The 24,128-nt window shown below is 36.4% G+C and overlaps 4 protein-coding genes and 1 pseudogene across 6 annotated transcripts; 1 reads left to right on the top strand and 4 right to left on the bottom strand.

The window, feature by feature from the left end:
* Positions 1-5,000: 5,000 nt before the first annotated feature.
* LOC18021410 (probable CCR4-associated factor 1 homolog 9) lies at positions 5,001-6,031 on the bottom strand. Its single transcript, XM_006404415.2, has one exon. It carries the CDS (start codon positions 5,946-5,948, stop codon positions 5,121-5,123), a length of 828 nt encoding a protein of 275 aa, XP_006404478.1. The 5' UTR covers positions 5,949-6,031; the 3' UTR covers positions 5,001-5,120.
* Positions 6,032-10,604: 4,573 nt separating this feature from the next.
* LOC18021409 (cation/H(+) antiporter 12) lies at positions 10,605-13,240 on the bottom strand. Its single transcript, XM_006404414.1, has 3 exons — positions 13,025-13,240; positions 11,824-12,852; positions 10,605-11,726 (listed from the first exon to the last, which is right to left on the bottom strand). Exons 1-3 carry the CDS (start codon positions 13,238-13,240, stop codon positions 10,605-10,607), a joined length of 2,367 nt encoding a protein of 788 aa, XP_006404477.1.
* Positions 13,241-14,888: 1,648 nt separating this feature from the next.
* On the top strand, positions 14,889-15,522 carry LOC112087747 (annotated as a pseudogene).
* Positions 15,523-15,565: 43 nt separating this feature from the next.
* Positions 15,566-17,625, bottom strand: LOC18021408. Of its 2 annotated transcripts, none has more exons than XM_006404413.2 (3): positions 17,327-17,625; positions 16,864-17,046; positions 15,566-15,888 (listed from the first exon to the last, which is right to left on the bottom strand). In XM_006404413.2, the coding sequence occupies exons 2-3, from the start codon at positions 17,017-17,019 to the stop codon at positions 15,715-15,717; spliced, it is 330 nt and encodes a 109-aa protein (XP_006404476.1). In that variant the 5' UTR covers positions 17,020-17,046; positions 17,327-17,625; the 3' UTR covers positions 15,566-15,714. The 2 variants fall into 2 exon arrangements, with proteins under 2 accessions (XP_006404476.1, XP_024013528.1); XM_024157760.1 differs by having other exon boundaries at positions 15,876-16,070.
* A 939-nt stretch (positions 17,626-18,564) lies between these two features.
* On the bottom strand, positions 18,565-21,486 carry LOC18021406 (NAC domain-containing protein 60). Of its 2 annotated transcripts, XM_006404411.2 has the most exons (5): positions 21,077-21,304; positions 20,227-20,282; positions 19,780-20,033; positions 19,284-19,505; positions 18,565-19,112 (listed from the first exon to the last, which is right to left on the bottom strand). In XM_006404411.2, the coding sequence occupies exons 3-5, from the start codon at positions 19,936-19,938 to the stop codon at positions 18,774-18,776; spliced, it is 720 nt and encodes a 239-aa protein (XP_006404474.1). In that variant the 5' UTR covers positions 19,939-20,033; positions 20,227-20,282; positions 21,077-21,304; the 3' UTR covers positions 18,565-18,773. The 2 variants fall into 2 exon arrangements, with proteins under 2 accessions (XP_006404474.1, XP_024013527.1); XM_024157759.1 differs by lacking the exon at positions 20,227-20,282 and having other exon boundaries at positions 21,077-21,486.
* Positions 21,487-24,128: the final 2,642 nt, after the last annotated feature.

Here is a 24,128-nt window from a genome sequence, read left to right as displayed (position 1 = left end):
TTATACGTATTTGCCCTTTTAACCACTGGGCATAGTGTTGATCTTTACGATCATTGATTTCAGTTTCAGAAACCTCAGATATGCATTCTTTAACCTCATCAACAAATGTGCTGAGAAAAACAACAAATAGTTATTAATACTGACAACTCATATAAAGATATTATTAATTAAAAAGGTACCTTTCATACGATGACAACTCTTCACAATTTAACAGGATATACGTATGTGCACTGTGATAATCTTTTTCATTGGACCACCAAACATCTTTTAGTTTTCCACTAAGACGTCTGATCGGCGAGAATATGTCAGGTACACCTTTAACGACATATGTATGGCCAACTCCTCCATCATCATATCGACGAGTAGCTCTTTTGCGTGTTCGTACTTTCGGTGCAAAATAGTATGAAGTCTCTTGCGTTAAGCTTCCCGCCACAATTGAGCCTTCCACTTTAGCTAGGTTTTTGGCTTTACCTTTAAGATGCTTCATGAAACGCTCGAACGGATACATCCACCTGTACTGAACGGGTCCACCGAGCTCTGCTTCGTATGGGAGATGAACAGGAAGATGTTCCATAACATCAAAAAATGATGGTGGGAAGATCTTTTCCAAATTGCACAACAAGATTGGAATATTCAATGCTAGTTGTGATATTACATCAACTGATAATGTTCGTGTACTAAGATCCCGAAAAAAGCACCAATGCCTCCAATAGCTTCATGGACGTTTTTGGGCAAGAGTTCAGCAAATGCAAATGGAAATAATCGTTGCGTAAAGACATGGCAGTCATGGCTTTTCATCCCAGCAAACTTTACCCCCTTCTCAACAGATTTGGAAAGATTAGAGACATACCCATCAAGAAAATTAACGTCAGAAGAAACCCATCTGAACAATGCTGACTTTTGATCTGCACTCAACCGAAATACAGGAACTGGTGCTTTCCCGTTTCTCAGTAGATGCAACTCACTTCTGTTGCATAAATCAGGCAAGTCCAATCTTGATTTACCATTGTCTTTTGTTCTTCCCGCTACGTTCATAACTGTATGCATGATGTTATCAAAAAAGTTTTTTTCAATGTGCATGACATCAAGATTGTGTCTGAGCAGATGATCTTTCCAATAAGGTAGTTGCCAGAAGATACTTTTCTTGTGTCAATTATGATGAACTTCATAACCTTCAGACATATTTGCAGGAGTGTGCCAGTTTCCCCCACGAGTTATTGTTTCTTCTGCCCTCCAATGATCTATTTGCGCCTGTATATCAGCTCCTGTTAAATTAACGGGTGGAGGGACACGTACACTTTTGTTCTTCAAAAATAACCTCTTGTTCCTCCGATATGGATGGTTATCCGGTAAAAACCTCCGGTGACAATCAAACCAACAAGTTTTTCTACCATGTTTTAGCTGAAACGCATCAGTTCGATGAAGACAATAAGGACAAGATAGCCTCCCATGTGTAGTCCATCCTGATAGCATACCGTAAGCGGGGAAATCGCTTATTGTCCACATAAGCACAGCCCGCATAGTAAAAATTTTCCTCGTAGAACAGTCATATGTACGAACGCCAGTATACCATAACTGATTCAACTCATGTATGAGTGGCTGAAGAAATACATCGAGAGCTCGCTTCGGATGATTTGGACCTGGAACCAAAATACTTAGGAAAAGAAATTCCCTTTGCATGCACAAATCTGGAGGAAGGTTATAAGGAGTTAGGACTACTGGCCATAATGAATATTGTCTACCAGACATACCAAATGGACTAAAACCATCAGTGCACAGACCAAGATAGACATTCCGTTTGAACTTAGCAAAATCTGGGTATACCATATTGAAGTGTTTCCATGCCTTTGCATCTGATGGATGAACAACTTTTACATCTACTTGTGTATGTTCCGCATGCCATCTCATTGATGCAGCTGTCCTTTCAGATTGATAAAGCCGTTTTAACCTATCAGTTATAGGGAGATACCACATACGTTGGTACGGTATCCTTTTACGCCCACCAGTTTGAGGCATGTATCTTGGTTTATGGCAAAATCGACATTCCTCCAGCTGATCATCGTCTTTCCAAAAAATCATACAATTGTCAACACATACATCTATCATCTCAGAAGGTAGACCAAGACTAAAAATCAACTTCTGAATTTCGTAGTATGTTCCCGCTGCCAAGTTATCCTCTGGTAGATACTCCTTCAGAAGATAAGCCCAATCATCCATGCAAACCTCAGCCAGGTTATGATCTGTTTTAATTTACATCATCCTAGCTGCCAACGATAATTTAGACAAGCCTTCTCTACATCCTTCGTAGATTGGCTGATTAGCATTGTCTAACAAATCATAAAATCGTTTGGCATCTACATTAGGTTCCTCAACAGCATTACCCGTATGCGTTTCATGAAATGCATCAGTCACCATTTCGTGCATCCTATCATGATCTACACTTTGGTCATATTGATACTGATTAGGCTGATGACCATAATTCGATTCATCAATATCAACATGACTTTGATAATTACTACTACTACCAGCATTCCCATGAGTATTACTGTCATATCCTTCTCCATGTAGATACCAAACAAAATATTACGGCATAAACCCTCATTAATAAATGCGTCCACACGGTTTTGGTTAGTGTATACCTCGTATTCTTGCATTTCAAACAAGGACAAAACATCTTCCCACTATCTTTCGTTCTCTCCATATTTGTAGTCTGATACATAAATATTTCTAACCCGTTCTTGAACTCTTTTGTCAACGCCCCATCTGAATCTTTACGCATATACATCCAACTTCTTAGCTCGTATATAGACATCTTGAAAATAAACTCAAAATACTATCTCTTTTTATTGATTAGACAATAAAGGAGGTGGTCTCTTGTGTCACGTCTAGCCACGTGAATGAAGTAAATTAACCTTATAATATTATTACTTCTTTGATTCAAAGTAATATAACTCTTAATTCGGGTTTTCAGCAATAGACAACCCAATATATAAGGATTTACAACACTATACTAAAATTTAAGAGACCTACAATGGGTCTCCAAGATGAAGATGCTCTTATGTTTGAATGATGATGTGTTGTGATTGAATGAAGGAATGAAGATCTATTTATAGGAAAATTTCGGGTTTTACAACGCTTTTACGATGACTTTTTACGACGGTTTTACATTCAACAATAATATTACGACGAGTTTACGACGATTTTGCGATAAAAATTTTCATCTACAATTGTTAGGTAAACATGTTTTAAATGTTTTTCACCTAACTCCTTTTTCGACGTACAATCGTCATAACATGTACATCGAAATGTAGTCATCGTATATTCGTCGTAATTTTGCGACGAATTTACGACGATTTTACATTTACTAGCAAATCTCTCGTTATCGATGTATAATCGTCGTAATTCGTCGTAAATTGTACGTCGAGTTTACGACGATTTTTATATACGACGGTTTTACGACGGTTTTAAAATTAGACGTTAGATCGTCGTAAAATCGTTGTACTCTTGCGACGATTTGAAAACCGTCGTAATGGACTGTTGGAAAACGATTGTTTTCTTGTAGTGAAAGCTAGGAAATGTCCAAAAATCTGTTTCGACGATCCCATTGAAGTGCCTCATTCAATTTCCTTGAGATTAACATCAAATGAATACCTCCCCCAAGGAAATGTTCTACACGCATCAAGATCATCCACAATCCTCAAGAAAAAAGGGACCACCATCACGCTTGCTAAAAAGTACACAACATACATTTTCAATTTATCTAGACCACCACGTATCTTATCTAGCTTTTCTTCCACAACAGCAAGTGAATGGACAGTTCCTTTTTTAAAATACTTAGACTTAAAATCACTACTGCCCATCATCTCATATTTCTCTGGATACGTGTGGCAGTCTAATCCAGATATGAGTCCATGTTCCTTTAGCGAATACCGAATTGGAATTTCTATTGACAACAAATCAACACTCTCTCCTCTTGTTTGTCTTTGCTGTGCGGAGAAGGAGCATCTACATCCCCCGAGTCTTATGGGTTGGATCCATATATATTGCCTTGTGCATATACCAGAAGTGCTTGAATTGAGGATGCTCGGTAAACCACCTTAGCTCATCAGGTCTCAGTCCCAGAGACACCGACTTCAGTTTTTCCACTGCTTTGTGGATCCAACACCGAGTTCCCAACTTTATTGCCTTGTTCTGCTGATTTGGATTAAAATACATCTTCAGCGGTCCTACTGGCTAGTCTTCCTCATTATAACGCATTTGCTCCTTATCTTCATTACGAAAGCATATTGGCTCCCACACCGTTAATTGAAGCTACTCATTTTCTCCTCCGAATAATGCCATTACAGTATTTCTACGAAGTCAAGACACAACTAATTATCACCCGACACATTAATCAAAGTCAATCAAACTCAAAATTTAGGACATAATACTAATTTCAGTTCCTTGTCCAATTCCTAAATTCAGGTATCAGATACACAAGAATGATTCCTAAACCCAGAAATAAGATAAAAAAACAATATAAACAGTAAAGGGGCTAATACGAAGAAGAATGAACCTAAGAATCCCGAAACTGAGAATTTGAAAATTATAAACAGTATAGAAAATTTAAACATTTTTTGTTTGTAGTTGTACCTAATGGAATGAAATTGAAGAATTGACATAGTTTTGAATTTAGGGTTATTCAAATTTTGACTCGAAATCAGATCTAGTAAAACTATTTGGGTGTGGATATTGGTTCCATCACTGATTGGATTAGTAAATATTATGATATTTTAAAATTAAATAAACATTTTCTCATTTTTTCAATTTAAAAATAATCCAAAACTAAATTAATTTTTATAACGCTGACTGGTATATGAGCATATGATCAATATATGAACGTATGAGCATATTTTACTTGTTCAACTGGCATTTTGAGAATTTGATTTGCCAAACAACCATTGTATAGCGTAGACGAAATCTAAGGGACATAATCCCTACAAGGCTATAACAAAACGAAATTTCAATTTTGAACGTTGATTTATTTATATTTATATAAATTTCTTTCCAATTCACATTAACTACAAACATTATAGAGCTAATTAATTAAATTTGAATTACAAATAATAAAAAAATTCCCTTTAAAAAACTTCAAGGCCGTACAAAACACCCGCGTGTTTCTCCGGTCCATCCTGAAGGAAATACAAATCTCTCATCCTCTGAAACGCGTGCCACGTAAGCAAACTATCCGAACCGGCTTGATGACATTTCCCAACCGCCCGGTTAACCTCAAGCGTCCGTGCGACCCGGTCCAACCCGCCGTATAATCTCCTCTCGCAAAACCTCATCACATGCTTCACGTCGTACACGCGCTCCCCAAACAACGCTCTCATCACGCGCTGAAACCCACCCAACGCGCAGGGAAGCTCCCGGCGCGTGAGAATCTTCATCAGGTAACCGAAATCGTACGCGCTGTGGAAACTCACCCAGCTCACTCCCTCGTTGCAGACGAGCCCCGACGACATCATAAGCTCCGCGAACCTCTCCGACTCCACCCCGTCGCGGCGGTTCCGCTCAAAATCGATCCCCTGTCGGCGTAAAAGCTCGATCGAGTCCGGGGCGTGTGCGTCACGCGCCACGTCGAAATCTTTAAAATTGAACTCCCAGATGAATCTATTTCCGCCACCGCCGCAACCGTCGAGATCGGGGAGGTTTCCGTCGGCATCGGAGAGAGTAAGACCGACCTGGATGAGGCTTAGCGCGTCGACGTTTGATTTGAGGAGACGGTAGAGATCGTCGGGGTTTCCACGGCGGAGATCCGATTTGAAAATTACGCCGGGAAACTCCGTATCCATCGAGACGAAAGGATAATCGTCGACGATTCCGCTTATTAGCTCAATCTCCGATTCGAGATTCTCCGCCCAAACCTCACGAATCACGACGGCGCCGCGTGGTTTGATGATCGTCATTAAATTCTCGAATCCGATCCAAAACGTTGACAAAATTAGCTTCTGAGTGTTCGTCTTTGAACTTTGATTTGAGCAAGAGTCTGTATATATATATATATATATGTAGCTGTGTGTGTGTGTAAAGAGTTTCGAGGAAAGTGAGTGGCGAGAAACGCGTCAAGTTGGACTCAAATTCCAGTAACGTAACTCTGTATCTTGACTCGGTCCAACTTGTGTGACAAACATTATTATTCTTTTATTTAATGAAATTTGATATTTTAATTACTTTCATTATGATGTGACGAAAATATATTTTAAATACATGCACTGTATGTGTAGTAGCAAACATTTCATAAAATATGTTTGTTCAAATGATATTGATGTTGGATTCACATAATCACATTCACTGAATTTTTCTGTTAGACGTTAATTTGGGATGATCAGATTCAAATAGGAAACGAATGTAATTCCTTTGTAATTAACTGAATGAGTTTAATCTGATATACAAAGTACAAACTTTTAAGTTAATTAAGTAACATACCCAATGCCGATTTTAAAAGTACAAAAGTATTTAAGTATTTAAATGATTTGAACAGACTACAAAAAGGAAAGTCTCAAGTTGATGGATAAGAGTCCAAACTCCAACAAGTGTGTTGCGTATGTAAATCGTGTCGTAAATCCCAAATTTCCCACTTTGAATTTTTTATTTATTTATTAAATGTCAGTGTTAAAAAAATATTTTATTTTTTAGAATAAAATTATAAAAACATTTCTTGGCTGAGTAAGTGGACCAGTCTCGCAACAAAAGTATTGACGACTATACAAACACAAGTTGTCTTGCAAAAGACTTCTTAATTTGTTCTGTCACTAACCGAGAATTTTACCTGATATTTTGGTAACGAGCTATTTTTTGCATGAGTCAAGTACTACTAGTCCGGACCACCTGACCCATTTTAGCTCTACGATCACTAAAAGAGAGGATGGTATGGAACTTTACGGGGGGGTTGGTAGAGATAGACTAAACCACTTTGACTGTATACCGGGAAAAGACGTGAAGTATGAATTGATTGTTGTGTGTGAATAGTTTTGCAAGTTTGAAGAACGAATGATGAGTACACTATTATTGGCACTATCTCAACCAAGTATGCTCTATGTGGTGTATACATACATTTCAAAACTGATACTAATAGTGAAAATTTAGGGGTTACAAACAATTTAAGAGAAATATTATTAATTTTTTTTTTTACAATTTGGAGGCCAAAAATCCATGTATAACTCAGAAAAATTTCGGGGCGTACTCAACCAAGAATGCCTCTGAGATATGAAAATATTTATTAACCCGATTTCATATCACATACCTACCAAGATCATACTAATTATAGTCTCTCAACATATATGATCTTTTTAAAGAAAGGATCCATGGATCTTGCTATGTGCTATACCACTCTGAATAAATTGGATGGAGCTGATTGTGTGAAACTTTGTCGAACTTGTAATTGCTATCGAGAAATAGATAAGAAGGCAGATCATGCTGGTGTAGTCAAACTTTCGGGCGGCTTGAATGAATCTTATGCCATCATTAGAAGCCAAATAATCATGAAGAAGCATGTCCCTTGACTTAGCGGAGATTTATGATATTCTGGATCAAGATCATAGCCATAGAAAAATCCTTCTGATACAGAACGCAAGTGCTTTCAATATCTTTGCTACAGATCAAATCCCATTGAATGCAGCACAAGTCTATTATAACATCTCTAAACAGAATCGACCTCTCTGCTTTCCTTGTGGCTATTCTGGTCATACAATGGACAGATGTTTCAAAATTCATGGATTTCCTACTGGATTTTAGGGAAAACAGAAATACACAGTGGAGAAACCGATGGATTAAATGAAGTTCAACCATTCTGCTCCAAAACCTGTTGTAGCTCAGCTTGATTTGAGTTATTCTCCTCAGTCGCCTGACTCTGCAAAACTGAGTGTAATTGGTAGCTTATCAAATGAACAGATACAGGCAGTTATAGCTTATTTTTGCTCACAGTTGCACACTCAGACATCTATTCCTGATGGTCTGACGAATGTGGCTTCCTCATCATTTATTCCAGGTATTTCTTTCTCATCTTCCACTCTTCATTTTGTAGGAATTTTGAGAATATGAAGAAATACTCTATCTTCTCAATGCTGGATTACAGATAGTGCAGCAACTCATCATGTTTCTTACGACAAATCTTTTTTTACAAGTTTGTCTACTGATTTGAGACCATCGGTTAGTCTCCCTACTGGTGAAAGTGTGAGTATTTGGAAAATTTATGAACGTATTGTTCTCAGCAATATTTTGTACATTCCTGAATTTCAACTCAACCTGCTCATTATCAGCCAGCTCAGAAAAGACAGATTTGTGAGTCTATTTTGATCAAGATTCTTGTGTAATATAGGATCATATCAGGGTACTGATGATTCTAAAAATCTATAAAAATCATAAACCTTGCGAAAAATCATAGGAAAAGCCTTGTAAGAAATTTTTTTTTTTTTAAAAAAACTACAGCCAACAAACCATTCTATAAAAACTTAAGTGCTTCAAAGCCTAAGATTTCTCCGGCTACAGGTGAGGAAAAAAAATTGGTCCTTTTGTATTTTATATAAAAAATATATTTTTTTATATAAAAATTGGCCCCTTCAAAAAAAATACTAGTTTAAAACTTATTTGGGTAATTAATTATTCTTTAAAAATGAAAACTCATATTTATAGGCATTTTTTCCTTTTATTTTTTTTTAATTTTTCGATGTGGGACAACTTAAAAACTGATTTTTGAAAAGAAGATGAAAGAATATACAATTTATGCATCTAAAGGGAAATAAACCCACATCTACTCACACAACACAAGCCAATAAAACCACTGAACTAACTTATTTCTTTCGCAAAATTGGCCCCAAAATATTTTATAAAGTTGTCGAACCTGAAACACATGCTTTATATGCTTGTGCTCATCAAAATTCTGCTATTTTAAAAGAAAAGTCCACGAACTCAGTTTTGGAAAAATACTTTCAGGTAAAATATCAAATGCATTGCTAGATCATTCATCATCATATATTATTATCATTTTCCTTGGAAAAAGTCCTACAAGTTGATGAACTAAGAATTATTCGGCTCAAAATCTAATGAAAAAATAAACTATTACAAAACATCAAAATTCCAGCTTAAAATCCTGAATTTCATTTCAAATCTTGAATTTCATTTCAAATCCTAAAATAAAGAAAAAATTCTTAGAAACAATTCTTTGTTTCATAAACGAGAAGGAGATAAAATCGTCTGAAAACCCATCAAAATCTCATGGTCCAACATCTTTCAAATCATCTTATGATCTAACCACTATTTTTAATAAAAGAAAGAAATATAGTTCTAAAACAACAGGATGGAAATCAAATTAGTAAAAAATATCTCAAAATCTTCACTGAATTCTATCTTCTTTTAAAGGAAATCATGACTCTAGTTCTGAGGAACAAGACAATGATGACCTTAATAACATAGAAATGATCTCAACCCAAAGGAACAAATACTATCTCTAGATTCTGACCCTTTGATTTCCTTTGCGCTATCAAATAAGGGCAAGTCACACTTTTTTTCTACAAACTACAAAATTGGTATGATCGCTCTGTTTGATACAGATGTCGATCTTAATTAATCAAGAATGAGCTTGTCCCATAATGCTCTCATCTAGAAATACGAGAAACATTATTTGATGCTAATAATTCTAAACATGTAAAGGAGAAGCTTTAGTTTTAAAAGATAATATTTTCTTCAAAACTGCATTAATTTATCCTCACAGATATATATCAAAATATCATTTTAGAAACTCTCTTCAAAAATTTAATCATATCATACAAAGTTATGGATAATTCAGATCATTTCAAAAACCAAAACAAAAACCCATCTTCCTAATTTTAAAACACCAAAAGGATGAAGCCTAAATTAAATAAAAGATTGTACAATACATGAAATTTTTTTGAATTCTTTGATATATAGTAACATGGTCGATTTGAATTTAAGATCAGAGTTTTTACTACAAAAAAAAAAAAAGCTTTGGATACCAAAGTGATTTAAGAAAAAATTTAAAATCTAGATAAACTATGTAAAAAAATATATGTTCAACAGACAGGTACCTTATTAATTTTCCATACAAGAGAAATTTCAAGTAAAAAAAAAGTTTCATTAAGGCTCGTTCCATACAGTTGAATTCTGAAATAGAAAAACATTGTACAAAAATACTTATGATCTTTTGAATAAAGACTTAATTTCAAAAGATCACCTTGATATGTGCTACTTTTTATGTAAATTCTGCTCTAAATTTTTCTTACAGTCTCGTAAGTTTGTATGATCTTGTACTATGGCTGATTTTTTATCTTCTTTAATTTTTACATATATAGAAAAAAAAATCGTTTAGCAGCATGTAAATGTTCAGATTTTGGTTGATGTGTAAAAGGAAGAAGTCAAGAAGCTTACTGAAGAATAATCCAATAATAGGTTTCTAAAATCTGTGTGATACATACACAGTCGCAACATCTGAATGTGCATCGGTCAAACATACCGCGAGGGAAAAGATTCAGTACATGGAAAATAGTATTCATGTTCAATCTTCTATAATCTTGTCCTAAGATAACACACAGTCGTGTTGTTGAAAGTTAACTTCGATGAATGTTTAACGCATGATGTTGGTGTTGAACTACCAAAACAGAGAGCCTAGATTTGAGATCTCTTACTGCTAGCAAATCTCCAATGACACCTAATTCAGGAAGTTCCATCCACTCTTTTAGTCCTGAGAAGTCTGGTGATGCCTTGCCATGATCTCTCCCAACCACCATAAGGTCATACTCTTCAGCGAGCAGTCTAACCGTAGTAGCCAATTCAGGACCACCCGTCACACTCGTCTCTGTATATGTAATATTGTTAGTGGCCTCTGAATCCTCCATTTCTTTCATAACCTTGTGATCAAGCCCGTATACCGAATTTGTATACTCGGTTTCTTTGGTTGAGATGAGTCGAATCACAGTGACACGGACCTTAGGGTTGTGCTTCATCCTCTTGACTAGCGATAACGCTTCTCGATCATCTTTGCCTCCAATGAAGATCACACCAACATTGATGTTGGACCTTCTATTTTCTCTACGCAAGAATTTCCCACGGTCCACAAGTATCCCTATGGAACAAGGCGCACACTCAAGCAGCGACATGTTGAGTCGCCTTATGGACTCGTCGTCCATGTCGAACTCCCCATCTATGGTCCATGTCCTCCCGGACGGGACGACAATCATTGACGTCGTCTGGTCTAGCGCGAGCGTGCATATGTCTTCGTGCATTAGGTTCTCATGCGAGAAGGCAGTAAACATGGCCAAACTCGCGGAATCAAGGCTCTCATGTTTGAACTTGTTGAAGGTTAGTAAAACAGTACTGATGTATGAGTTATTAGTCATGAGCCGTTTCGACTTCGTGTTGTGTGGGATCAAGACCGGGAAGAGTTGACCCACCAGCTTCACGAGGTGGAGGACCGTGACAATGATGGGGAGTTCACGGTTCGGCGAGGACAATAATTGGAGGAATGCAATGGCTCCAGGGATGTTATCAGGTCTATGCACACAAGTTAGAATTCGGAGATCTGAGTTTGGTTTTAGACTCAAGATGTTCCTTTCTTGGTGACCAACATACTTCCGCTTCGGATCGTACAGACCTCTCAAGATCGTGGGGACAATAGCAGAGTTTATTAGCAAATAAACTATCAAGAACGAGTACATTGCATGCGACATATACTGTAAAACCAAACAAAAAAAAGGTTAAATACGTATAAATCATTGTGCAATGGATTATAAATTAAACGTTACTTTATGACCTAGGGGGATAAATTACCCCATCATCTAATGCTGTTTCGAAGAGAAATATTTCGGCGAAACTCTTGCAGCTCAAGAGAATTGAAACCGCTATAGATTCCCTGAGAGGTAACCTGCAGTACAAGCAAGGTACAAGACCCGCAACAAGCTTCAAAACGAGCGTTAGAGCCATTAGGAACATGTTGTATATGAGATCATCTAACTGGTAGATGATTTTCATAATATCACATCGCATCGCGCTGAACGCGATGGAGAGCGGTGAAAACACGTTCATCGTGAGCTTCTCATACTTGGCTTCTAAGGCGGATCCTAAAGGTGGACCTTCCGGTATGACAAGGCCGATCAAGAATGGCCCCATGACGTGTTTCATGTTGAAGAAAGTTGAGTAAACCACGGAGGCTAACACAGTTACAATTACAGCATCTACATATATATCCGCCACAGGTTTACCTTCTGGTGTGTTTTCCACTATCCATTCTATAGCCGGCTTAATAAGAAAAATGACGACGAGAATAAAGATGATCATCCCGATAACGTCAGAGTAAGCTGTTGTGGTTGAGATGTTTCTATATGTTCCTAGCGTGTAAATAGTCACGAAGAGGGCAATGGCAAGGAGGTCATTGATGATTGATGCAGACAAGACAAGACGTCCGAATTCGGAGTTGAGGATCTTGAGTTCCAACAAGATATAGGTTGTGGTGGGCAAGAGTATGCAAGATTGGGATCCGATGATTACAGTACGCTCCACGAGGGCCCTCTTTCGAGGCATGTAGTGAGGGTTAATGTATCCGATGGCGAAAATCCGGAAATATAAACCAACAAGTAGAGGAACAAAGAAAGTCGAGATCCCGATCACGATGGGCAACTTTCCGCTGCTGAACACCACTCGTCTATTGGTTTTTAGGGTCAACAAGAATGTAAATAGAATCGCTGCAAACGTAGATATGCCTTTTAATGGCCCGTTGCCGTCGAGTTCGGGATCCCATGATAGAATCCTTGATGACTTCTCTCTAAGATCAAACAGTTGAGGTCCCATAATCAGACCAGCCTACATATATGAAAAGAAGATTGAACATATTACGTGCTTGTCAAGTTACTTTTTTATTTTGTTTTAATGTGAAGAATCAAGTTACATAGTTGAGGTACCATAATCTCCACTTTCAACTATGATTTTAATCGTAGTGGAAAAATCCGAACCATGATCGGGGAAAGGAACTTACCATTAAATAGGAAGCAGTTGGTGAAATGCCAATGAATCTGAGGATCATGTGAGACATTGCGAAGGATACGAAGATGAGTAATATCTGAATCTCCAAAAGAGGCAATGAATACCCAAAAATCACACCGGGAGATTTTAGATTCTCCCATAATCCTTTGGAAGAGATATTGAACAACAAGGGTTGACATAATTCCTCGATGTAGGTCGTTGCGTTCATGAATGTGGACTAAGAAACAACCGAATGATAGAATTTGGTCTATCAAGGAAAAAAAACGCGGGGGTTTTTTTTGTTAGGAAAAAAAAAGAATTAGAAATAACGTTTGAATATTTGGATACAGCTTCCATAAATAGAAGTGTAAATTCGTTTGGTTTGTTTTGGTCTTTGATAAGTATTTACTTTTGATAAGCTGTTCGGATTTTGGCGCGTATAATTTGTTGAGAAAGATGCTTGTTATAAGCTGGAAAACATAAATCAACCTATCGATCTATATACATACACGCATCTTAAATGAACTGTAACAACAGATAGTTTTATGGTATTTACTTTTTTGGCAAGAAAAATATTTTTAAGTTGATGTCCCAAATTTAGTATCACTGCTTTATTATCGTCTAAATTCAATATTAAAATGCTCCAAAACCTATATTTTAACGGGAAAAATTATTAAAATCTAAATAGTAAAGAGGGAACTTAAACATAATGTTTTAATATATTTTAATTTATTTAGAATTAATAAATATTTCCACATAACTGTTTGTGATATTTTTGAATTTTAAATTTGGTGTGCTAGGTTTGGAACAGAAACTAATTTCGTGCTATTTTAGAGTAGTTGTCATTGTTATACCCTGAATCTACATTCTTTTTTCTTAGGAGTTTGGTAGACTAATCTTTTTTAATTAAAAATTCTATATATACCTCTAATCATGAAATATGTTGAGTTTGTTTAATTTATATATTGATTATGTGACCTTTACCCAAATAAATTCATTTGTAATATATCTAATCCTTTCAATTGCTACGTGAGTATATTAATCATTGCTAAATGCATAGACGCTTGATGCCAAAAGAGTCTGTTGTTGTGCAGGAGAAACAAGGCATTTATTAAGACATATAGATAGATGTTGTTGGTGTTCTCACTTCTCAGGGAGCTAGCTCGGCACAGAAAATACCTGATTTCAGATTATCAAAAACAAAAAAAAAATACCTGATTTCTTCCCATACAGGCAAGGACATAGAGCTATTTTTTTATATGCATGACAGTAAAAGAGCAAAAAAGTGACTAAAAATGATACCATATGATTTTGTATTGAATGATAGATCTATCGACTCTAATTTTATTATTAGTTCTAAACTTCTAATTAGACAAACTAATGTTGTCATACTTTCTAGCATTCAAATATTTGCGTTACATTAAAATTGCATATGTACATATGTACATCAGAAAGAAGATAAGAAAATGTACTAATAATATTAGTCAGTACGTACTTTGATTTGCAGCCTACATTAACGACGTTTCGATTTGTACCCAATTGTGTGACAAAAAGAATCAGCGATTAAGAAAATCGTGCATATATAGACAAGACCAATGATACAAAGAAAAAGAAAAAAAAAATCATTGCAGTACCAAATTAAGATTTTATAAATTACGCAAATCTTTTATCATTAATCCACAACATGAAGATCAAATTGAGTAATTACAAAGTTTATGTTACAAAAATGAAAAGAAATGGCCAACTATACAAGTCGACCTCTTATAAGAAAGCCACACCACACTCAAGCATGTATATATATACACAAAACAGAAAAAACAATCTCTCCGCCAAATTGTCCTACAAAGAAAAGGAACTAAAAATCCTCCGTAACTACTATGATGTCGAAGAAGAAAGAACGCATCAGACGACAGATATATAATCCCGATGTTTAAGATTACGAAAATGAGCCACCGGCAAGTCACGTTCTCAAAACGTAGAGCCGGTCTTTTCAAGAAAGCTAGTGAGCTTTTCACGTTCTCCATGCGGTGGAGAGATGTCGATCATCTTGTTTCCTCCCTCTAAAAGGTCTTTCTCTTTCGTCCATCCGAGCGTTGAATCCGTATTGGACCGTTACATGTCCTGAAACAATATGTCCTTAGTTCAGACGCAGCAAAGAAACCCTGCGGCGAGCTGCTAGATGAATAAGAATCTTGAGCGAGGTAGAGAAAGAGAAGAAAAAAAGGGTCAAGCTAATGGAAGAAATGAGAAGAGAGAATGCGATGAAGACGGTTGTGCTGGAGAGTCCAGTGGAAGAGATGAACATGGTTCAGTTACAGGAAATGAAATTAGCATTGGAGAAGTTGAGGAAGACGGTTGTGCTGGAGTACGGTGCCGTTTAATGAAGTGAAAGAGGATGTCTTCGGTTTCTTGGATAATAAAGTGACGACGGCTCCTTCTTACACGAACATGTCTGCTGGTCTTACATTAACATGTCTTCTGGTCGTACATGAATATCTTTATACGCAGTAAAATTTCTTAACCTTCCATAGTCTTATGTATCTGGCAACTCTTCTCAACATCAAACAGATTTTTAATTTTAGGTGTGATGCATCGTTAAACACAAAAATACACAGATACAATACAACACCTAAACACAATATCAAAGAGTGGTCTTTTCTTTCACAATTTTTACGTATCATTTCAGCTTTTGTAGGGGAGAGATTATCCTTCCAGTATTTGTTTCCTCTCCACCTCCTTGATGTATTTTTTGTTCATATGGTAGCTTTTGGTGGCATTTTGGGTCTCATTCTCTCCCTTGCATCGCAGCAACTGCAACTGAAGACTCCTGACAAGCTCATTTAGCCTCTGGATATGTCTCTCTTGGGACATGATGATCTGTACAAACACGGTTAATATTGCAGTTAAAATTTGACGTTCTATTGAGAACGGACACGATATAGAAGACCAGCCTGAGTCAGAAACACGAAAAAGGGCCAGACTTCTGGCTCTTCTAGAACATCAAGATTTTGTAGATTACAGTGAGAACCAACCCACCAGGAGATGAAGTAAAGATTTATCTGAAATCAACATGGAACCATATCAAATTGAGTCTTAAAAGCTACACTACTAATCGTTCAACATTAACCTTTCAAACTCTTGGATTTGGCACCTACATATGTCTCATCGCAGTTTAAATTCAACGTGTGATCCTAACATTGCTACTCATTCAATGATCCACAGATATAAATGATAGCCACAAGATGGAGAAGCAAGGGAAGGCGTAGATAACTACGAGAGAAATTGGTAGAGAATAAATACATCGAGGTCAGGACTTATTCATGTGTTACTGCTCAATGAAAATTCCATTGGATCCTCATGAGTGCTCTCTTATAGATTTATACATCTATCAACTACTTTATGCATAAGAGAAACCCCATTAAGCGAGCCAAGAAAACAATAGAACATAATTCTAAGAATATTTACCGGAGAATTCCAGACACAACCGCAGAGACGAACAGAATAAGACAGGAAATCCAAAACGTTTCCGATTAAAAAACAATACATACCATGCTAATTAAGACATTTTCTTAAAATGTCAAAGCAATAATCAAAAACTGAGTTTACCTGATGCAAAAATAAGAATTAAAGAAGTAAGACGCCAAGAAAAGGACATATAAGGATGCAGCTTAATCATCAGGACATATATATGTAACCACTACACTCTACACATGAACACCTATTCTGATGATTTAAATCCAGGCCATAAGGTCTCACCTATCCCAAAACTAATTTATTTTGCATACAGCTAAAAAGATCGTCTTCTAAAGGAAAACACACAGAGAAATGAATGAAAGAGCTTCGAATCAGTACCTTCTCTTTCACAGCTTCCTCCCTATCTGAGATTTGCTGCTGTTTCTGTGACAAGCTGGTTGCTGCATCAAGCTCAACAAGTGGTTGTCTCCATTCAAACTGAGAGGTGACTATAAGTATAATCAGTAGAAAAACGAGCAGGATCGGCTTCGACATTGCTACTTTTCAAATTGTTTAAATCACCTGTTCCCAAAAACATCAAGAAGAATTAGCCCAATTCATAATCCTATACACCAGAGACCCAGAATCAAAACTGCAAAGCAAATTTTAAAATAAAGCAATCTCTTTAGCTAAATCTGCAACTAATAGAGTCAAGTAAATAGCATATTAAGAGCTACCCAGATAGGGCAAAGAAGAGACAACGACGCATCGACCTCTAAAAAAGCAAAATTTCCATTTTTAACTTCTAACCCTTTCCTCTAGCGAAGACCCAACAAGGCGAATTAGATGATCACGAACTTACAGATCGAATTTGACCAGACGAATAGCCAAACTTCATGATCGACCTCTCTAGGGTTTTTCGTCGGGGTCGTAAATGCAGAAATTTATCGAGATTTTCTCAAAATCGATTCGAGATCAGATATATTTGAAGGCGGAACTGTAAACACCATACAAGTCCTAGATGAGTGTTTAGTAGAGCGATCAAAGGAGATGATGCAAAGCTGAGGTTTAATCTGATGAAGATGATGAATGCAAAATTCTTTTCTTTGTAAATGAAGGATTAATGTTTTGAGGTAACCCCACAATTTCTTTTTTTCTGCAAAAAACGACCACATCTCTTGTTCTTGTTAGTAATTTTAGCTTTCATTTTGGAAATGTCATCCAAACACCCCTCAGTTCTCTCGACTCCTATATAAAACCGGGCCAAAGAAATAAATCCAAAAATAGAAAACAAGCCAATTAATTTTAAAAAATAGTCCCAATATTTCATAATATTAGTTTTTTTTTTCAAAAAATAAGATCTTCTTACATTTCTAAACAATCTTTATATTTAAGTGTGACTAATTGTATTTTTGATGAAAAGTAATTTTCTTAGTCTTCATGCTTCTAATTAAGCCAACCAACATATAATGATATGGAGTATTATTAGGTAGAAACTTCAGTCCAGTTGCAAACAAAATGTTCATTAATTTCTACACCAAAAGATATAAAAGTTTTTTTCTTTTGGATACCTAAAACACGGTTAGGATATCGAAACAAAAAGTAGGAAGTTTGATTCTAAGAAAATACAATTTAGTACCAGACTAATGGAGGACATTCATACAAAGGCTCTGATTGGTAACCTGCGGAATGGCGGAATTGTGTTTTTAAACACAATTCCGCAGGTTTTTTGCCAATCAACAAAAATCCGCGTAATGAAAAAATACACACAAAAACGCAGACTGCATTTTTGCTTAACAAAAATACAAATGAAAAGTCATTCCGCAGAAAAGCGACTTATAAATCGCTTAATCTATTCCATAAGATTTTTTCCACAATTCCGCCATTCCGCAAAGTTACCAAAGCCAAAGTAAAAAAAAATTGTATGTCAGAGCTTAGTACATGTATAACCGTATGTCGTAGATATTGTAGATATATAGAATTTTCAATTCTCTATGTAATTGTTTCCATAGTTTCTAATAATGTAAATAATATTTCAAACCAAAAACAAAAAGCAAGATTTCACCTCTCTTCCCGAGTTGAAAAACCCAAATCTTGAATTTATAAAAGATTGAAAATTCTACCTGAAACAGAATATTCTCTCTCTCGACATATCTACTTGTCACACACAGATGCTACAATGCGAACATATATTATACATATAATGGAGAGAAGGATAATGTAAACTAAGCCTAACAACATACATCATCATCTTCTTTCAACATCAAGACAAAACCAAGCAAAATGCCTAGAAGATGTCTTCTTTGCTCTCAAACTAGATAAAACACCAACACAGCTATCATAACAAGCACCCAAGCAACAACGTCCCACCGTGCTCGGTTTATCGACTTAATCGAATAGATACCGATAAAGCAACTCGACATTGATATGTTGTTTTCTTCACCAATGTCATTCTGCAATGGCAGTTTCTGTAGCAGTGATTGCATTTGTTTGTCTACCATGCTCGGTAAAGGCATTACTCTTGTGCTTGTGGACTCTGTTTGAAGCCTCGGGACATCGATCAGTGTATTACCGGAGACTGTCGGATCATCTAGCTTCACTATGTCATCCCTCAAAATATCTGCGTAGAAATCTTCTTCACTAGGAACCTGGAAACATCGAAAACTCATGGGAATCAGATCATGAATTAGACATTAAGCAGCAAGTTTTGGACATGAAGCTTGTACATAGATATCATCTATTTGGTGAAAGGACCATGTCAACCAGCAATAGCATGTCATTGCTTCTGTTTACAGAGAACTAAATGAAAGAGTATCAACCTGTGGATTTTGTGAAGATTGTGAAGATTCTGCTATTTCACTGAGTAGTTCATGCCCTGATTCATTCGATAAGTAGAAATCAACCATATTTTCCCAACCAGAAATAGTTTCATTCTGCAAGTTCGCGTGCTTGTCAGTTGATAAATTTGGATGTGGTAAACTCTGAATTGTAGCCCCTCGATGTTCGGTATTCTTCCTAAGCCGGCAAATAACCAGAGCATCCTATATAATACTCGAGATATTCAATAAACGAAAGCCAAGACAGAAAGCCTACCATGTAAATACATTCCTCAGCTAAACAGCCTAGAGACTCCTTTGAAAACCGTACTGAAGCTACTTTTACTACAAAGCAAAGTATTCAAGTTTTCTTACATAAGAAAACCCAAATATCTCCAAGTAACCAAGATTACCTCTAAACAATATACTATTCTCCAGTTAGTAGTTTTCCAAACCTTGTGGTGAAGAAGAAAACTTCAAGAATGAGAAAATAGTTTACCAGTGATAATCCAATCATGCAGTACTCATGCATAATCCATTCGGTCCTTTCCCCTTTTGGCGCACGACCAATGTGGAAGACAAGCGTTCTCTTTGTTCCAATGATATCAGAACCGGATTTCACATTACGTTCTTTCCCTGTGGCTTTCCAGTATCCCATCTTGGTTGCTCTTCTGTTCTGTGAACCGTGGGGATACTTCTTACCACGAGCACAGAAGAAGAACCACTCGCTGTCAGATTTCACTATGGACTTGTCTGCCAAAAAAACATTCACAAGAACTTGTTAATTCTTTTCAAGAAGAGAAAGAAAGAAAACGGAGAAACATAAACTTTTCTCAGACAATGAACAACAAGATTTCGTTGAGCAAAAGCCAACAGCACACCTCGATTGTCATAGTCCTGAACTAGTTTATGCAAATATAAATGTACATTCCATACGAATACTTACAACTGAAAGAGCGGTTTTGTAGCGGTTCAAGTTCAACCCACAAAACGTATGTATAACTACAAAGTAGGAGCAAATCAGGGACAGGCATCAAAAGATTTTAGCTTTTCCAATTGTACACCAAGCAAACATTGAGACACAAATGCATTTCTTATACTTTGATGCATTTAAACTAATTGCAATAGACAAGCTACCAACGCAAGCTAAGTAATGACATCTTCATACCAATCCAAAGTTTTGCTACTTTGGTTTATGTGTCGACAAGGAGACAGAAATTTTATATCCTTGAAGTTTAAAATCCTCAGTGCCCTTACTTCTTCTCAATACACCAAGCAATTGAAACACAAAAAGGCATTTCTCATACTTTGATACATTCAAAAGCTACCAACACAAGCCAAGTAATCACATATTCATACCAATCCAAAGTTTTTGCTAATTTGGTTTATGTTTCAACAAAATTCAGAGGGACAAAAGAAGTTTTATATCCTTGAAGTTTAACATCCTCAGTGCCCTAACTTCTTCTCTATACTGATTACATAAAAATTAGCCACATGAGATTCAACGAAATTCATGAAGTAAGCTTCAATTTCCAGGAAACTGATACAATTCTATAAAACCAAATCCCCTAGAAAACAGTACTAATGGAAAGACAAAAATTACTCAAAAACAAAATCGCGAGATTCAATGGAGTTTCACGTGGGTAATCAAAGATAGCTTCGCAATTCCCGGAAAAATAAGGCTATAATAGAGTAAAGCTCTAAGCTTTTTGTTGAAACCCAATTTCAAAGTAACGAAACTGAGGAGAATCTTAGAAAAAAACGAAGAAGAGGGTTCGAAAGTTGGGGAAACGAACCAGGTAAATCCCAGGGCTCGAAGTTGTAAATGTCGACCTCAGGTATAATCTCGACGGACCTCTCCAAGTCATCCATCTTCCGTCTCAAGTAATAAGAAATCAGCTCGATGTCCGTCGGAGAGAATTTGAAACCAGGAAACGACGTCGAAACAGCCATCGAAATCGCCGTATCCCTAGAAATTTCCGCCGCCGCCGCCTCCTCAGTTGACATATATATAAAGATTAATCACCGCCGCCGCCTCCGTCGAGAACAGATCCAAAAGATTTTTGGCTACTGGGAATTTGCAAGAGACAAATTAGAAAAAAAAAAATAAAAAAAATCTTCTTCCTCTCTCGGGAATTGAGTCACGACCCCGTGAAGATCATGTGAAGGCGACGATCAATTGCTAAAGGGCATCATTAGAGACGCGACCCGTTTTTAACAGAGATCAAATAATAAATAATTTAGACCGCATCTCTAATTTGGCTTAGCCATTTCTTATTTGGCGAAATCTGAATACGTTTCTAGCGCCACGTGGCAATCGCTGGTTGACTAATGAAATTGAGAAGAAAAAAAACACTAGGGTTTTATTTTCATTTTCCCGTGTTTTCCTCTCTCATTTTTTTCTCCTCTCTACCGACGAAAACGATTTCATCCTTCGAATCTTCAATCGATTTGCAGAGGGATCTCGATTTGACTCCGCAGGATCTCCGTAATCGACGACCTCGTTACCCGCTGTTTCGTCTTGTTGTTTTCGTGTAATCTCAGATGGATTTTTATCCATGAATACGATTGTGTAGGGTTGTTTGTATTAGGGTTAGATGTTCATTTCCTTTAATGTTAGTGGATCAATTTCATTTTCGACGGTTAATCGGTGATTTTTGAGTAAACCCTAATTTCGAAAATTGGGGCTTTTTGTTTGTGGTGAAATTTAGAAGTTTTATTCTTAAATTCGGATTAGTTAGAGTAGATTATGTTGTATGTGAACGCGAAATGATTTGTTTGTTGATTTTAAGTGAAACCCTAATTTTGAAAATTTGGGGCTTTTCGTGAATGTTGAAATGTTATTGTATTTGATGAAGAAATTAAACGTTTGTGCTGTTCTCTGTTGAGTCCTTCATTGTTTTTGGTTGGGATATTTTAGTTTTTCATTCGATGTCTATGTATTGATATGTGCATTTGATCGGTGCTTTTGATCGATATATATTAGTGTTTGATTATGAATGAAAAGATACATAAGTGCTTTTGATCAATGTCTATGTATTGATATGTGCATTTGATCGGTGCTCTTGATCGGAAAAATATCTGCGAACTCATGTTATCTGCGAACTTTAGTTTTTCATTCCATGTCTATGTATTGATAATGTGCATTTGATCGGTGCATTTGATCGATATATATAAGTGTTTGATTATGATATGTGCATTTGATCGGTGCTTTTGATCTTCTATTGTGGTCGTATCTGTTTTTGTTTTTTGTTTGTTAACTGACAAGTTTGTTTGCTTGATCTCTACAGAGTAATGCCGATAAGCTACACAAACAGCTCATCTTCCAAAGCAAGCTATGACAGCGGGGGTGCCAAAGCTGATGGAGACTTTGGGATACTTGAACGATGCTATTGCGGCCTTCGATGTAGATTGGAAGAGTCTACAGCTCCAGAGACGTTTGGCAGGAAGTTCTATAGTTGCCCTGAAATATTAGGCGAGGTAAGATGAGGTTTTTCTCAATATGTGTATAGTTTTAATGTTATTCATCGAGTATAACTTAAGTTTTCATTTGTCATATGTGTAGGATAAACCGGGTCACATCTCCAAATGGTGGGATGAAGCCATTGAAGAGCAGCTGACCATTCTTCAAATACGAGTTGACAAGCAGAGCGAAAGCATGTTCCGTGACAACCGAACAGCCCTTCTGCAATCATATGAGAAGCGGCTGTATGCATTGGAGGATCGCCTTGCTGCAACCGAGAAGACCATTAGCGAGATCAAGGAGTTCATAGGGTACATTCAGAGTGAAATTGCTGGAGTGAAAGAAGCACTTGCTAATCGAGGTTCTGATATCCTACTTTGTATTACACTTACACTTGCGTTTTTTCAGGTTTCTCTTTCCCCCAGCTGTTGCGCGGGTATTGCCACATCACTACTCGTGCGGGTACTCAAATTATAAAAAAAAAGGCTTGGAATTCAGTTAACCGAAATGAACCAAAAAATTATGGTTTAGCTCAGTTTGGTTATCGAAAAGTTCCAAAGACTGTATTTTAAATTTAAATGAAACTAACAGACTTAGTTTTTTTATATATATGGTGAAATTCGGTCAAAATTTTATAATTTCGATTACGTATATTTAGTTCCTTTTGGTTTATTCGGTATGGAATTATATATTCATAAATTTTAGCATTATCTGGTATAAGTCAGTTTAGAAAAATAATATATATAAAAAAAAGATTAGTTCGGCAATACCAAACAAATATTCAGAAAGTTGTTGATCGCTTCAGAAAACCAAATCAAACAAAAACTAATAACTAAAAAAAAAATTAAGGTGTATATAATGGTGTGTGCATTACTCTGTAATTCTATTTTGAGACTCGGATATGTCAACACCAGCAAATAAAAAATTATCGATAGAAAAAAATAAGGAAGGATTGCTATACTAACCTTAGAAAGTATCTTTATTACTTGTTTGACGTACTTTTATTTTTTTTACAAACTAACCTAGCATACCCAAAATATCATTTTCGTCTTTGTTGAAAAAACTTAATTACGAAAATGCCATTATTTTTTTAATGCTACATAGGCAAAAAATAGCGTTGAAAAAATGATAAGTCTACCAGGCTTTGGCGGTAGACTTAACAAATTTTGGTCAACGCAAAAATTTGGATGGTAGAGTTATTAGGAAGATGGTAGATTTATTTGAGTGTTGGTAGATTTGTTAAAAATTGGTAGACTTTTCTTGGTAGACTTTTGACAATGAGTGGTAGATTTATTAAGTTTTGGTAGATTTGTTGTTATGTATGGCACACTTGTCAAATGTGTTGGTAGACTTGTTATGGAAATTGTTGACTTACTCGCATAGTT

This window comes from Eutrema salsugineum, unplaced genomic scaffold (assembly GCF_000478725.1).
Source record: "Eutrema salsugineum unplaced genomic scaffold, Eutsalg1_0 scaffold_16, whole genome shotgun sequence".
NCBI classification, from domain to species: domain Eukaryota; kingdom Viridiplantae; phylum Streptophyta; class Magnoliopsida; order Brassicales; family Brassicaceae; genus Eutrema; species Eutrema salsugineum.
This window is presented reverse-complemented; position numbering and strand designations above follow the sequence as displayed.